General features: G+C 38.6%; 1 protein-coding gene across 6 annotated transcripts in view; it reads right to left on the reverse strand.

Annotated features, from left to right (window-relative positions):
- Window positions 1–3,546: 3,546 nt before the first annotated feature.
- LOC129193942 (rab11 family-interacting protein 2) overlaps window positions 3,547–17,876 on the reverse strand; it is a 30,606-nt gene continuing 16,276 nt past the window's right edge. Inside the window, exons 6-8 of one of the 6 annotated variants that reach the window (XM_054798765.1) lie at window positions 15,638–15,778; window positions 12,226–12,275; window positions 3,547–3,661 (exon numbers count right to left, since the gene is read on the reverse strand). In XM_054798765.1, the coding sequence (XP_054654740.1) occupies window positions 12,252–12,275; window positions 15,638–15,778 (165 nt within the window). In that variant the 3' untranslated portion in view covers window positions 3,547–3,661; window positions 12,226–12,251. Of the gene's footprint in view, window positions 3,662–9,726; window positions 15,779–17,876 lie in introns of those variants that run through there. The other 5 variants (XM_054798767.1, XR_008573655.1, XM_054798764.1 and 2 more) reach the window with 5 other exon arrangements.

The raw sequence follows: 17,876 nt of genomic DNA on the forward strand, positions 1-17,876 counted from the left end.
GAACATCATACCAACAGTAAAATATGGTGGTGGTAGTGTGATGGTCAGGACCTGGAAAACTTGCAGTGATAAATGGAACCATGAATTCTACTGTCTACCAAAAAATCCTTCAGGAGAATGTCCGGCCATCTGTTTGTGACCTCAAGCTGAAACCAACTTGGGTTCTGCAGCAGGACAATGATCCAAAACACACCAGCAAGTCCACCTCTGAATGGCTGAAGAAAAACAAAATGAAGACTTTGGAGTGGCCTAGTCAAAGTCCTGACCGGAATCCTATTGAGATGCTGTGGCATGACCTTAAAAAGGCAGGTCATGCTGGAAAACCCTCCAATGTGGCTGAATTACAACAATTCTGCAAAGATAAGTGGGCCAAAATTCCTCCACAGCGCTGTAAGAGACTCATTGCAAGTTATCACAAACGCTTGATTGCTGTTGTTGCTGCTAAGGATGGCCCAACCAGTTATTAGGTTTAGGGAGCAATCACTTTTTCACACAGGGCCATGTACAGTAGGTTTGGATTTTTTTTCTCCCTGAATAATAAAAAGTTTCATTTAAAAACTGCATTTTGCATTCAGTTGTGTTGTCATTGAATAATATTTAAATTTGTTTGATGATCAGGAACATTTAAGTGTGACAAACATGCACAAAAATAAGAAATCAGGAAGGGGGCAAACACTTTTTCACACCACTGTATATGTTACTTCTTAGCATATCTACTGTACATGTGTTGTTTCACAAAATATCAAAGTGGCCCTTGCATCCTTTCATTTTTCAGTATGTGGCCCTCGGGGGAGAAAGTTTGGACACCCCTGATTTAGATAATAATACCTTATGCATTTTTATCAGCAAAAGCATTACTCCCTGGAAACATTATTCCAATTATATTGCCATTATAATAATATTATAACACTACAAAGACTAAAACAATAATGAACTCTTGAAGATATACAATTGTAAAACACAATCATAAAGCACATGTACAACAAAACATGAACAAGTGTTGCAGCCATAACATTTGCAAACAACAGCACTACGAGAACATTTTGCACACTCCCACAGGTGTTTTCACTTACTCTGAGTGATTACACCTCTGTTCTCACTGAAGATGGGACGCAATGCATTATGTGAGGTCGCAGGTCACGCACCAATAAGAATGATAAATGCATCATGGGACTCACGCTGGCAGGTGCTGCAAAGGTGAGCAGTGAGGAAGCAGCACACGCTGATCATCCAAAGTATGTTAACTCCCCCAACGGATAAGAAAAAATAAAAGGATTTCAATTTACATCACAAGTTATTTTTAAATTTTGGTAAATTACAGCCTGGCCTTCTTGCTAATGAGTGGTTTGGATCTTCTGGTGTAGCCATTGTACTTTTGTTCATGTGGTCTTGTATGAACAGTAAATAGTGATACCTCCACTCCTGTCCTTGTTGCTGATGTCATTAATAGTTTGGGGTCTTTCTTTACAGTTCTCGCAATGTTTCTGTCATCACCCGCTGGTGTTTTCCTTGACACAAAACGACACCAAAAAAAACCATCCACACCTTTATCGAGCTCTGCATCTAAATGTAATACATGCTATCTTGCTGTTTACCACACTCGTCCAGGACGTTTTGTGCAAATCTACCAGTAATTTCGGACATCTGCCCAATTTCAATGGCTTGTTTTTGCGTAATCTCATGAACACACAAGCAAGCATGCATGACCTTGGCAGAGGTTAAAAAAAAACAAACAAACATGGTGTGCTTTAGGCTCTTGTAACCCTGCCAACACATCTGCATCTCACTCATATCCAGCTCTTGCTCCTCTTTTGCATCACCTTCACACCAACACAAATTCAACAATAAAAGGGCAGCGCACACTTGAATTTTGTGAGCAAAACACAAGAAACAGCTTTTATAAACCTAAAGATTGTGTTGATTCAAGTCTGCAGCAGTATATATATTTCTTTTGTTTAGACAAGTAGCTGTAAACTGTCGTCATCATGCATCAACCAGACGCACCTGAGAATGCATCTATGTGAAGAAGCGCCATGAAAGCCGCCACTCAGACATTGGCACACTTTGCTTGAGCACAGCCCAAACATATGAAACTCTCCACTCAAACCCACGCTTGTTTAGCTGCTGGCACCCAAAGGCGTCAGTTCCATGTATGCCAGCTGAGCTAAAGTGCGCCCGTAGGTACACACTGCAGCATCACAACCTGTGCCCGTACCCTCACCTTGTCTACTTTGGCACTTTCGGAGCTTGATGGAAAAAATGTCCCTTTCCAAACGGCAAGTCAAGAGCCAGACAACATATTCATACATCTTAATTAGTAATAATGACGTCCCCTTGCTGCCAAATGTGTGATGCCAGTGGTTGTGTTGACTACATTCTGTCTGTTTGCCTGCTACTTACATCAAAATTGTTCAAATAAAATGGGAAAAATGGTCTTGACTGTTATGGCAAGCTAAATCTATAGTGCACCTCTAAAGTTCAAAGCAATTTGATTTGTTCGGATTTTGAAAGAAGACTTCCAATAGAAAATGAAAATAGAAATACTGTAGATCGTTGGGATGGCGGCACTGCACGAGACAATCCACTCTGTGGACTGTGGTTTTTCACTGTGTGTGCATGTGCATGCCTGTCCTGGCTGGCAAAAAGCCCTCCCCGCTACAACAATCACTCATTTCCTACAGTGTACATTTTAAGTGGGGGACAGTCTGCTTAAAAGCGGACAAAAGGCAAGGCATTTGGCGACAGAGTACATAACGGAGTATAGATCGGAGAGTATAGGCAACAACAGCTGCGCGGCCCTACCTGTCTGTATCGATTTTGTGCAAAGGGGACTCAGACTTGAGACTACATGTCTGCTGGTCCTGCGGCCTCCTGGTCCTGACATCGACGTGCGGTGCACCTATTTTTGAACACTTCACCGCCGTAACCGGACAAAGATGAGTGTATAAGATGAAAGCAGTGCGCTGCCATTGTTTAGTAGAGATGAGATGAGAGATGAGATGAATTTCCTCCGCTATGTTCGACTCCTGGCCCTGGCGTCAAGGTGCGGCGCACCTGTTTTTGAACACTTGGCACATGTATGCTGTACATTTGACCTGAATTATCACATACTTGTCAATTATTACCGACTTACGGTGGAAAAAAAATGCCCATTTTCGGAGACAACCTGTTCAAAGGTGTTTTTAGAAACTATCATTTTCTTTAAAATAATTCCATATTGTTCATTGTAGCTTAGAGGTTTCACTGTATTAAATATTGAGCCGTCATTATCATGTGAGCATGTTTAAGTACACTATGTGTGAATGTTTGGAGATTTATGTTAACACAGAGACTTAGCTGGCGGTTGTTGCTCTTAGGGTTCATCATGTCACAAATCATTCAACTGAAAAGGCTTGCCACAACATGGCGCGGCTACGTGATGCACGTTTATATGCAAACATGTTTAGATCTGTCCACAGCGATTTGAGCTCCGCACAGCAAAACCTACTTTATGAAGGTAATGAAAACAAGTTGCATGGATTTTTTTTTTCTTTCTTTCTTACCGTGAAATAGGCTACAGTTGTCTTCATGACGTCTGGATTTATGGCCTGGTAATTCCCCCGTTGGAGTAATTTGGCTGGTACATCTGCAGCTTAGCAGCATTCCAGCAGGGCTCCTCTTACTGTGAAGTCAGGAGATGACTGATTGATTGATTGTATTACTGTAGTTTTAGCATGGCTTTAGCAAGCTATTGCAATAAACTTTTAATGTGATCTATCCACTGCAATCTAAAGCACAGTTCATGTCTGCTGCCGTGACGATCACAGATCATAGCCCAAAGCTATCAGAAACAATACCAATTGGGATGCATACAGCCTGAATGCTGTATGCATTCTTCACACTGTTGAAAATGAAACACCTTCACTCACACAGTCACGCAGTGTCGTTCCATAGCATTTAACCACATGCATGTGCAGCTCACAGTCGTAATGACAGTCGAATGGCACTTTGGTTTTGTTTGGCCTAAAAAATCCACAATATTAAAAAAAAAGTAACAAAAAAGTATTAAATAACTCTAAAAAAGACACATCCCTTCATTTAGAACATTGCAATGAAGTAATTCATCCAAAAATGAACTGTTGTCATTATATCAAGTATCAACGCCCACTGAAAAACTTGGAAATGTACATTTGAACCCTCATAATGAAGTTATTAACTTAACTTTATTTACTTTTGAGTGTTTGTATTATAATCATTATATTGCTGTATCACAAAAATGTATTATTTTTTAATTATTCATTATCACGGATTGGCTGGGAAAAATCAAATATTTGTACTTTCTGGGGTCCCAAACAAAAATGTTCCTTCGGGGTCAAATTTAATGTCTGGTCCATGAAAACTCACAACACACGAAGTACAACAATACTACTACAATGACAGTATTTCTTTTTCCATTTTAGCAATAATGGCTAATAATGGAATCATGGAAAAACGGAATGGGATAGGAATTTTAGCAACAACGTTTTACTACATGCAGGAACGCGACAGCAACAACATTCAATTTAACAATACTTACATTAATTATTCAGCTTAAAACATTAAACAATGCGCTTAATTAATTGATAACCATAAATATGTTAATTTAATTAATTTACAGTCATTTATTTATGAATTACACGTTTGTCAGATTTTTACTCCAGTAGTTAGTTATTTATCGTACATTTTTATCTATTTCGTATTAATTAAAATTGCTCTTATTTTATTTAAACTTTTCATTTGTATTTTTATTTAAATCGTTTTTTTTTTAACACTTTTTCATCTTCTTTCTTTTCCTTTATCAGTGCGCAAGCTATACTCTACTACAGGGTTGGGCAAACTGCGGCCCGCGGGCCACTCCAGACACCCCGAGCGTCTTAATCTGACCCACCGGGCTTTTCCAAATTCCTTTTTTAAACCTTGAACATGGAAAGTGTAGCTGGCAACATGACTTGCAGTTTCTGTTGTGGCACGCTTGAGTTGCCAAAATCGTCAGATGCAACCTGTAGCTTGTACAATGAGCCATCCAAACAACACAACACAACACGTCAACACACACGATGCACAAAGTAACCTTACCTACGGCACCATGTGGGCATACAAACAAATATCTACACGCAATACCATGCCAAAAAAACACCCATTTATTCATGCCGCAAGGCATGCTGGGTCGCTTGTGGTACACTTTCTCCCAAACATCTTGCCATGTTTTGCTAGAATGCAAAATAAGTTGAGGAAGTTGTCACAACAAGGATACTCTTGATATCCAATGTTTTATTGTTCATAGTTCATATTGTTGTTTCAGCTGAACTACCCAGCATGCCTTGCGGGCATTTGGAAATAACAGTTTTGAGTTTAAGTTGTTGCACTTAGTTGTTGATTTATGTGTTGCGTTAACTTGCTGTGGATGTGTTGCGTTTCCGTTCCGTTGCACAGTGAGCAAGTACAACGTCCTTTTTGATGCTACCTATGCATAAACGGCCCCTCCGCCAAATGTTTTAACCCAATTTAACCCTCCTCTGCTCTACTCTATGACCACACCATACCAAGAAACAAAGATAACCCAAATAATGAAGTTTAATTTGCACAAATTACACACGTTTTGTAGTACCAGCATGTTTTAAAAGAAAAACATGTATTTTTCCATATAGTCATGTTGCACATATGACATTATGTAAATTATTACTAAAAACTATTTTAAAAAAAAAAGAAGTAAAACCTCAATCAATTTGTGAACCTGTGGATGTCAAATGTAAAGGAAAAAATTCAGACAAAAAATTCGATAAAATGTATATTATGATGGCAAGTGCAGCATGTCTAAACTAAATAAGCACATTCTCCTGAAAGTTGTGCCAAAAGTGTGACATAGCAAGCAAAAATTACAATTGTTATTTTCTAACCAATTTGCATATTAAAATTAAGTATCAGTTTCATTTTATGAATAAAACCAGGCAAGAAAATATCACATTTTTTTTTTATATTTCATGATAGCAGGGAACTCTTTCCTGACATCTCAATTGTAACATTTCCATCAAAAATGCTGGAATTTATTTACTGTTATTCTTAATTTTCCGATGAATGCTTGATTTGCACTTTTAAATGAATGAGTTTTAATCAAAGGTTTTGAAAAAAACTCTTTTGACAACACAAACAACGTTGTACAACAAGTTGTATGGAGGAGCAAACACAATGTGTACGCCTTATGTACCGTTACTGTCACATGTTTATGTACATTACATTTGAACCACTCTTTTTCAGGAGGGAATGGTTATACAATGTACAGTACATCTTCAAATATATTTTAAAAAACAATAATTAGGTACACGCATTTGAATGTACTGTATTTTATTGATATTTTCTCTCAACTGCACTCAGTCAGCAGTGTAGATACCGAGCTGTTTGCCCGTAACGGCAAGAAGTACGTTTGGAGGAGTCAAGGTGAGGCTTTCTAACCTAAGAGCGCTGGTAGCATCATGCTCTGAGGCTGTTTTGCTGCCAATTTGGTGCACTGCATCCCGAAAAACGAACGGTTCAAATAAAACATTCCGAGCCCACAATAACTATGCCACTTACGCCCATGGTGGTTTATGTAGACTTCTGAATGCAACTGTGGTTGTTGACACACAGCGACCAGGCTACAATGCTCTCACCACTTCCACAGTCTAATCAGATCCTTTATCGACAATTCTGCTCAGTTGTGATTGACGGCGCCAGAGGTTAACTCAACAATGTTTATTAGTGTTGTTCGCGGTGGTGGACAGTCGGTGTATACTCTTTGTGATCTCAGTGAGTCGGGGCCTGTGCCGTCTGTGTCTTTCCTCTAGTAGTCATCTGTCTTTGTTCACCTGATACCAGACGCGTGGCAGCCATCAAAAAAACAATACCTTCACCACAAAAGGCAACATTAGCGTCGGCGGCACATTTGACGCCTGATTTATGTCAAGCACCTATTTACATGAGCTAACTGTGCAACAAAAGAGGACTGGGTGGGGGTCTGACACTCTGGAGAGCTGAAAGGGTTAACCTTGACATCTGGCCCTCGGTGCATCCACCAAGTTCAGGCCAGCTGCTTAAACAGGTCTGCTTTTCCCTAAAAAACACCTCATCCATCTGCTAAATTTCTCCCCAAACAAGTTCCTCAGTAACCGCCTGAGGCCATCTCAGCCGCAGACGCGTGCAGGGTGACACTGATCCCCCGCTATGACGCCCATCCATATTTAAAAGGCGTGCAGGTGACCCGCGGCACGCTTGCTTCTCTCTCGCATCCGCAGAATCTTACGTAACACATTTGTTGGATATTTCCTCAAATTACAGCAATATGATATAATGCACATGGAGCTGATGGGCTTCCATGTAGGAGGCACTCGGGTGACACGTGCCAACGCCGCACAAGCTGCCACGTTTGTAATCTGACCTGGTGATGAATGTGTAAGGGTGACAATGAGCGGGCCAAATTAGTTATCAATACAATAGGCGACACCTACATAAAGCCCAATTACAAACTCATCTGTGTTCAGTATGTCTTCCAAGGCAGGACAAGCTAACACGGGATGGAAAATGAATCATGATGCATGTTGTCTGTGAGCATGGCTGCATCTAAATTTTGCTGATAACCCTCATTTTAAAAGGGGGTAACTAGCTGGAATTTTTCTTGGTTTCCCAGGTAACTTTTGTTTCTGCCGCAGCTGCCACACTTTAATTATTGAGTTAACAGGAGAGGGGACATGGTTTTAACCTGCTAGGTGGCAAGCAAAGCCACCAACAAAAGCATCAGACAGTAAACAACACAAGTGTTTCTTGTCACCAAGTCTCTCACACAGTCTTGTTGCACACATAGGCAAATGAGAGTGGAGTTTTAACAAGCAGTCACAATGCCGCGCCTCCGCCGTGGAGGCATGGGAATTCCTCGAGGACAAAATAAAGAGCCGCTTTAAGCAGGGAGAGACACATGCTTGACCAAAGAAAAAAAATCAACACAATTAAAAAAGCAAATTGTAGTTTAATTTCCAGTGTAAAATAAAAGAACTCTTAGGAGAAATGCAGTCATTTGCACTCCATTGAATCAGTCGTGTTTAGGGGCTGCAGTTGAAGATTTTCCTAGTCAATTAATCTGAAGCTTGTTTTTTTTTGATTAATCGAGTAAAAATTTAGGCCCTAGACCAGGGGTGTCCAAGCTTTTTCCACCAACATGCTACTAAAATGTAGCATGATTTTTTCCTCACAATATTACAAGTTTATTCTTGTAAAATTGATGCAGTTTTTTTCCCCATTTCTGCTGTTGCTTTTTTCAAAATTCTCCAACTATTTCAATTTTCTTCTTGTAAATTTGATTCTCGTAAGATAACTTTTTTCACCGATGGCCACATACCCGTATCTAAAAAGATGAAAGGATGCAAGGGCCACTGTGATTTTTTTGTACTAGATATGCTTAGAAGTGATATACACAGTCATGGAAAAAATGATTAGACCACCCTTGTTTGTTCAGTTTATTGATCCATTTTAATGCCTGATACAACTAAATGTACATTTAGTTGTATCAGGCATTATGATAAATATAGCTCATAATTGAGCTCATAAGAGCTGATATCCAGCAACTTCCATGGTTTTCTTGATAAAAACCAAAATCACTTAAGTTTTTACATGAATAGCTATAGCATTGTACTGACAAAAAAGTTTTCTCTTATGAGCTATTTTTGTTGTCATTGTTATATTTGTCCAGACAAAGGTACCTTTAGTTGTATCAGGCATTAAAATGAACAAGAAACTGAAGAAACACGGGCGGTCTATTTATTTTTTCCATGACTAATTCAAGAAAAAATGGCCTGCATATATGACATGAGTGAAAAAGCGTATTTTTAGTATGAACTTTGGTCTTTGCTCGTTTGTTTCCCCATTTTAACTTTCTTCTTAAATAATCATTGTAAATTTTCTTGTAATATTTTGACTTCATTTCCATAATATCAGAATATTTTCCACAAACTGATTTTCCAAAACTTACAACTTTTTTGCTTTATTATATAGTATTACTTTTAAAAATATATTTTTTTTTTAATAATTCAACTCTATGCTACTAAAATGTAGCATATTTTTTCCTCACAATATTACAAGTTTATTCTTGTAAAACTGCAGCTGTTTTTTCCATGTCTGCTGTTCTTTTTTTTTAAATTTTCCAATATGTCAACATTCTTCTTGTAAATTTTATTCTCGTAACATAACTTTTTCCACAACCGATAATTACTTTATTTGGTGTTTTGTTTGTTTCTCATTACAACTTAAAAAAAAAAGTAACAATTTTTTCTTTAATATTTCCACTATGCTACTAAAATGACTTTTTCCCCTCATAATATAACATCTCGCAAAATGATTGCAACTTTTTATTTTTAAATTTACAATTTTATTAACATTTCATATTTTGACTTTATTTTTGTAAAATTATTCAATTTTTGCTGGGTTTTTTTCCCCTGTTTTCTTGTTAAATTATATTTTTAAAATGTGCCGCAGTCCAAAAAAACCCCAACAAAAAAAACACAAAAAAAGCCCCCCAAAAAAAGGCTGCAAATGGCCCCTGGGCCGCACTATGGACACCCCCGCCCTCGACGGACCAAGAGTTAGTGGTTTGGTTCGCAGTGTATCAGAAGGCAACAATATCGATCACCGTTTACCAAAGTTAAAGTTGATGTGTGAATATCTTGTTTTGCCTAAAACCCAAAGATAATAGGGTCTGCTTACCAAATCAAATTCGAAAATAGTTGATTAACTGTATAATCACTTGGATTAATTGTTGCAACACAACTTGTGTCGTGTGCTTTTAATCTTTGTTTGATGTAAATAAAAAATAAAAACAAGAGCAGTGAGTCAGCAGCATTTAGAGTGAGTTTATTGAAAAGGACAATACAATCTCGTGTGTGCCTTTTAAAACTACATTCAATTTAACTTTAGAATCCAGTTAGAGCCAGTCTGGCCTAAAATGATTTGTTTAATCACTGGGTACACTAAGCATTCTTCCATTGGCACTTGACATACAGTCCCCATTGCCTAAACCTTAAACACAAATGTGTTCCCAAATCCCCCTGCACAACAAAAAGTCACTACAATCTTACTCCCAAACATCTTGGTTTAAAAACCTCAACCTGGCCATTGAAGGCAAATATTAATGTAATATAAGTCAGTTTACCTCCAACCTTTCAGGAAGGTACACTCACTAGTACCTACTCTAGAAAACAAATGAGAAATGTGCCCGCTAATCGTATAAAATTATTAACATGCAGATGCGATAATGAAGAGCACACTGATTAAATATTCTGTCATTTACATTTCAAGGCAAGTGAATGAATTAAATAGAAGACCCTGAATACATTCATAAGTAACATTTGAAGAACGAAACCCATGTTGTGTATTTTGTCAAAGAAAGAAAAGTGTTTTATTTTAAAACTCGTATACATTATTAACATTGTTAAGCGCTGCAGTGCAAGAATACTGCAAGAGCAGAATTATGGGAATCATGACGAGCTTTACATCACCTTGGTCAAAAATCGGAAAACAAAAATCCAACGCTTTTCACGGTGGGTAGGATACATTCACCCACTAGAAATCTACACAGCAATCAGACCATATTTTATAGGAAATATTACCTTCAAGCAAGCATATTTAGTGCTTTGCATATTCAAACAGGTGCATTGACTGCATGAAAAACATTATGCAAAGACGCAGCAAAGAAGTATAATCAGGATAGTCACTCCCCTTTTAGTGTTGTGCTTGAAAAATGATTTGTAAATGCTTTTCATTTTAGATTCACGTGTTGCTGCCTGACATCTAGCAAAGAACCAAATGATATTACAGCAGCTAAAAGGCAAAAAAAAAAAAAAAAAGACAGGCACGGTTATTTCATTTCAAGAAATCACTCCACTTCTTTGTGTGAATTAAATCTCCTGAGGGTGAAAATGTGTCTAATGCATCTCATCTTTAGTATTTCTATTTCACCATTTGAGTAAATAAATGCTGCATGCCTTCACTCTGCAGGCACCTGGTGGGAATGAGCATAAATGACATCATGTTGTCTATCCAAATGATAGAAATCTATTGATGTGTATTTTGTAAGACCTTCTTTGGCGATAAAAATGCCTCAGTTGTACAAAAATTTCAATTCCCCGAGTATAAATTTTATATCAGGTGGTGAATTTGTCTTTTCTTGTCAGGGATGGTGCTGGAGTGGTGGGCTGAACTCCAAAATGCAGACACCTTAGTGTGGGAATTTATTGATACTTGAGTACGTGAATGGGGTGGAGGGGGTCCTCGGTGGGCGGAGCATGCAAGGCTGGGCAATGAACAAAGCAGCGGGGTCGGGCTGGAAGGAAGGTGACCCACCCTTAGGTGAAATCATAATCTGGTGGCTTTCCTCCTCTGGGCGGGCCTTTCAGGGATTTGCCATCAAAGATGTTGCGGCAATGATTCCACATCAGGGCGCTGTGATAAAGGAATGACAGGTATGGGAGGGGAGGAAGTCTTCTTCCCTGCCTGCCCTCTGCTGCTCACAGAGGATTCTCTTCACCCTTATTCACATTCTCCGAGTGTCAATAAATTATCATATTTTGCTCATACTAAGGTGTCTGCATTTTGGAGTTCAGTGCACCACCCCAGTAACAATCCCCCACAGAAGAATCTGGTGATGTTTCCTCCTCCGGGCGGGCCTTTAAAGGAAAACTGCACTTTTTTGGAATTTTGGCCATTATCCACAATCCTTATATGAAATATGCACACATATTTCTTTCCCCTTTCTGTGCGTTCTAACGAGAGAAAACGAGTTAGCATGAGCCAGCTAACCATGCACGTCATGGGGGGCCCACCTATTACGACAATAAAGCCCTAAAAAAACCTAAAAAAGTTACTGTAGCAGCAAACGTCAAAGAACTATATTTTCCTGGCGAAGTAACACAACGCCTCGTTTGTTTCAGCTTCACAAGCCACTGCCAGGCAGTATACTACCCACTGCAGCTGTGTTGTTTGCGAGTTTTGAAAACGTCAACGCTAGGTCATAAATCATGCCACGCACATGTATTGTAGAAGGTTGTGGCAATTAGCCCAAAATCTGGTCAACTTTGAGATTCCACACGGTACCAACTAAACTGGACAGACTGAAGAGTGGATACTACTGGCTCTCAACTTTGTTACGAAGACTCGATAAGATGCCTGTTTGCTGTCAGCATTTTTTACCTGAAGACGACGTTGAATTCACCAGGTCAACTGGGAGCACGAGTCTTGTGCTGAAAGACACAGCCATTCCAGTGAGAGAGGACATTGTAAGTAACTGTTTTCATTATAGTGTTATCGATGAAACATTTTGCACAAGTGCTAAGGGCGGTAAGGGCGCATCTTACCTGATTAACCTGTGTAGCTCATCCTCCATATATTTAGGCTTAAAAGATACGGTTCTGATTCCTCATTTGTCCAAAAGTGTGCCATGATTAGTAAGAGCAAACAGACCTTTTCAGCTTTTTCTATGCTGCTGTTGTGGACGGAAGTAGTGTTAGATCCCATGACATCCATTGTTAGCTTGCTCATGCCAACTCGTTTTCTCTCTTTAGAATGTACAGAAAAAGGAAAGAAATATGTGTTCATGTTTCATATAGGGATTGTGGATGATGGGCAAAATTCCCCAAAAATGCAGTTTGCCTTTAAGGGCTTTGCCATCAAAGATGATGCGGAAATGATTCCACATCAAGGCTTTCTAAGGCGTTTTTCATCAGGGCGCTGCAATAAAGGAATGAAAGGTGTGCGAGGGGAGGAGGGACCTGGAGGAAACCTGGCATTTCTGTAATAAGAATAAGCACTAGTAAATCTTCACTGAAAACATTTTCAAACATTTTAAAGCACAACAACAAAAAAGGTGGACTATTATTTTGGTGAGTACGATCCTTTTTAACCTGCTAAAGCAGTTGGTTAGGTCACACTTGAGCACATGTTGGAAGGCAATCAGTGTGGAGAGTTCCAGAATGGGAAACTTAAATGTTATCTACATATTTAGTCAGGTATTCATGCACAAATGCACAGATCTAATCACACAATTTTCCTTCATTACACCTTGTGTATAAACATGCATCTCCTTTGTCTGTCCAAGAGTTGTGGAGGTAAAAATAAAACAATCTATATGAAATAATTTCTTTGGAAATAACAGAAAGGCAAGGATGATTTGGTGACCTTGTTGGTGTACCTTTACACACGACACAAAATACAATCTCTAAAAAAGCCGCAAGTACAAAAACACATACCCACCTTGGAAAACTAATCAATACTTTGAAACAGTACTTTATCTTCCTGGTAATTTGGTATCATAAAGAGCAAAGTGGGGGGATAATGAGGAGATGTGATTAAACCTTTTCATAATGTAACTTTGGGGGTAAGACAGTCACATGATGAACAACGCAGGCTATAACACTGTAGAGGATGCAGCTGCTGTCTCTCAAAAGACTAAACAGTAAACCTAAAGATGGCCATGACCATTTAGCACAAACAAAATACAGTGTCGTAACCATTTTGTTAATATCAGTACGAGCAGTGTGATTTAACAGCTGCCTTTGCACTTCACTCACATCATAATGAGATGATGCCACAAAGTCAAATGAGTTCATAATAATTCATATTTTAGTGCTGTAGGAAATACATTATGAAATAAATGACTGGCTTTGGGCTCTTCTGATGAGACGCAAAGAAAAGTGCAGTCATATACTGTGGTACAGTACATTGAAAAGCATTTCAATAAAATAGGATCAATTATCCATATTCTTAAAACCAGCACTTGTTGTACCAGTGTCGAAACAGCAGTGTCATGCTCAGGGTATGTGGATACAGCAGCAATCCGACAGAGTACCTTAGCAATACATGAAACATACACGTAACAATACCGTGTCAGCATTTAGTCCCGTCTGTAGGCAATGTTCGGTAGGTAACATGAAAACAATCACACCACAAACTTGCATTGAATTGAATTAGAGATGAAAGCTGATAAGAATGTAACCCATCCCTCGGAATCATTCAAATGGTGAGATGAACTCCGAAGATGTGTTCAAAAGGAAAATACATTTACCGGTATAATACAAGCAAGATGATTATTGCACTTGTCAGTAAAATCATTTCCCACTAAATAAAAGATAAGTCATAAATTATATTCTTCACACTTAAAAGTAAACACAACCCAGAAATTCAGATGAGGAATATTACGTTTGTTCATTTCAAAACAAGCAAGAAAAACCCACTACCCAAGATAAGCAGCTGAGAACTAAATTGTTACCGCCTGACGAAATGTCAGATTTAGAAAAGTGTGCTTACGCATAAACGCAAGTGTTGCGAGTTCATTTATCACAATCGCCTTTTAATAAACAACGTACACTTGCTTCTGCAGCATCCAGGAAACACAAATGTGACTTCTTTTGCGCCTGAAGAGCTTCTGGGCAAAGGATAGAAGCTGAGTGTTGCTTCACAAGTGCAAACGACAAAAGTCAATTGGAGCCTTGCAGTGACATGCAGTCAGGGGAGGCAGGTGTGGCAGAGCCTCGCAAAAAATAATAACAAAATAAATATTAATATATTATAAATGTATTTTCTGTATGATTCCAACTGTTAACGTTTTCTCGAGTAAAATCTCTGAATTTGCACTTTTCCTGATCAGTTACAGTGTTGTGTACTGAGTTGGATCATGGCATGGCGCTTGACAGTTTGTCAGCATCTTTCCAATAATATCATGACCATGATTTTCTACAGCTTGTGTAATGGCTTTAATGTAAGTGTGACACTATTATTCTTGCTAATTGGACACTACAATACATAGAATGTCCTACGCGGAGGTGCTCACAGTACTTCAGTACATTACTTCATCTTGAGAGTTGGGGGCGTGCGTGAGCTGGAAGGTGTGTGTTACTACTGTCCTTCCATTGAGAGGATTTTTTATTTTTTTTTTGATGGAGAGCAGCAAGTCAAAGGCAAGATATTTTTACGCTCTGCTGCATGAATGAATAACTTTTACTGCCAAAATGGAGGATTATATGCCCAAGCTCACCATGAAGTGATTGGACTTTTGCAACCAAGTATCGGAGCTTTTCCTGGAGAAGGATAGAGAGCATGTACTTCATATACAGATAAAAAGGTAAGAATGCAAATGTTTTTCAGATTAAAAAAAACCCAAAAAACATATGGGACTAAGAAATATTTGACAAAATATTTGACAAATATTTGACAAAAAACAATTTGAAGATATTTTTTTTAACCAAAGTGATTTTTTTTTTTTTTTTTGCTATCAACTGAGGAGTCAAAAAGAGGCAGTGCCTTATCAACCATGAACCTCTCGGTACATCACTGGAGCCATGTGTATATGCGCCAAATTAAATTTGATTCCAAGTACCTCAAATGTACAGTATCGGTAGCTGAATGACTTTCAAAACTACGATGACCAGTGAATAATTTCATTTAAGACCAAACGTACCTGCTTCAATTTACCACATGATGCGCAAACAACTGCCAAAGTATACGGTCTCTCTCTCTGCTTCATCTACTTTTTACCAAGTTTACCTGCCTTTTTCTTAGGCTCATAGGGTGTTCGCAGTATGCTTGGTGTCTCCTCCATGACACGTACCAGCAGGTTATCTATGTAGTCTTCCAGCTCCCTGATGTGGGCGTCTTTCTTTTTCACCACTTCTTTATGCTTGATAAGTTCCTGCACCACTTCCTCGAAAGACAGGTTTCTATAGGCTGCCATGCTTCCTTGTATTGTTTCCTGCAAAGGGAAAACATTCACACAAAAAGCTTTATTTCAATCTAAACAGTTTGCCTTTGGTTATGCTTCATGCATAGATAGATACATTATCATGTTTTATGGTGTGAGACTACCCTTTAAGCTCGGGATAAATTAGACGTGTCACCCAATTGTGACAAATTGCCACATTTATCTCTTAGTGTTGCTAATAAAGGCCAGTCGCAAGACGTTAAGATAAGCCCGCTATTGAGATTCAGAAGTGACATCGATGAATTCTACAAATGGAAGTCCTGACCTCAAGTCACTGATAATACAGCGGTTCACTTGGCTGACTTATGTGCAGCCAGTGTGTGTTCATCTCCACTCTGTGATGGTGAGAATGTGAATGGCTGTTTGGCTAGTGCAACTGTGAAAAGTTACTAAAATTGAATGGGTTGTTCCTCGGCTCATGCCGCCACATTCTCCACAAAGAGAAATGCTACTTTTTTTTGCACAATTTTACTAAGCCAACAGAATGTCTTGGCACACACGTATTCTTGGCAGAGGTACAAATACTCCTTGCCAGCCCACCTTTGCTCATTTGAGAAAATTCTACTTTGCCAGAACAGCATGGTCCGTTATGCGCAGATCTTATTTCATGAGAACAACAGGAGCTGTAATCGTTTTTAATGAGGAAGCACTTTATCACCTAAATGCTGGATATCCTCCCCCAAATCGATAGTGCAGCAAATGGCTGACTCTGTTTGAAATACCAGAGTTATCATCCTGCACTCCCATGCCTTAGCCATGCCTCTGCTACTGAGCACAGACAATGCAAAAGGGCTCAGAGTTGGATTATTTGCCAGGTGCCTTATCACTTTTAGGAGCACAAAGGCTACTGAGAAGTGGGGGGCACAGGGAAAAGGAAAGATTGTGACTGGCAAAGAAACAAACATGCAATTAAAATACACCACTTGGCCATTTGAAACAGAATACAAGAACAGAGGGCCATTAGGGCAAAGATTCTCAAACTGCAAAGCCTAGGTTGGGGCTCCGCAAACATCTTTTTTGGAGTCAATAAATTTAAGTTCTGGCATATTGTTAAAAAATGCATAACTATAAATGGGAAGCACAAAGCCAATTTTATCTGCAGCAAGTTGCATACAGTTCCCTTTAATATGGCCTGAGCAAAGTGATTGATTTACCTGGTGCATCACCGTATCATCAATTTTAAATTCACCAACCCTAATTTAAGTTAGCTTTATTGGCTCAGAATATTCCTTTTTTTGGCTTTGTGCTTCCCATTTATAGTATGCATTTTTTAACAATATGCCATAACTTAAATTTATTGACTCCAAAAAAGATGTTTCACAATTACAAATTAAACTACATAAAAATTGTTGTAAATTTCCGATTGTACAAACAAATGTAAATTAAACTACTTTAAAATTGTTGTAAATTTCCGATTGTACAAAAAAAGTATATTTCTCACAATTATAAATTAAAGTACATAAAAATTGTTGTAAATTTCCGTTCGGCCCGAATGAAATATTTGGTGTTCAGGGCTGTCACCCACGGCTATATTGTATTGTATTCACGTATGTGTCTGTGGCACGTACACACAAAAAAGCAGCCTCAGGGGCGGCCGACGGTTTACAGTCCTGTTGTTGTTACAATGTTCTATACAATCAATGATAGCTAATGTTAGTAGGTAAACTTAGCCAAATTACTATTATTAGCTGATAACAAACATAACAAACCCTAGTGTGTGTGCTAGAGAAAAGGCGGGATAAGATGCTATTTGTCAAATGTCGGCACCTTTTAGGCAGCTGGAAGAATCTGCTGCTTACGTCCCTTTTAAGTGTGAAACAACTGCTGCTGAGCTATATAGCACAATGGACAAATATTTAAGTCTATCCATTTCATCAAGGGATGCAAACTAGCTAAACTTAGAAAATATGAAAGTTTGGTTTTATTGAAGACGACAGAAGGCCACAATGTATCATGTGTCTTCAGTTGCTTGCAAATGAATCCATGAAGCCAAGGCGTAATTAATTCAGTTACAATGTTCACTTTTCTGCCAGTAATTTTAATACAAGACAGTAAGTAATAATAATATTCTCATTATGTTAAAGTTGAA

The sequence above is a fragment of the Dunckerocampus dactyliophorus genome, chromosome 14 (genome assembly GCF_027744805.1).
Source record: "Dunckerocampus dactyliophorus isolate RoL2022-P2 chromosome 14, RoL_Ddac_1.1, whole genome shotgun sequence".
In the NCBI taxonomy this organism is placed as follows: Eukaryota; Metazoa; Chordata; class Actinopteri; order Syngnathiformes; family Syngnathidae; genus Dunckerocampus; species Dunckerocampus dactyliophorus.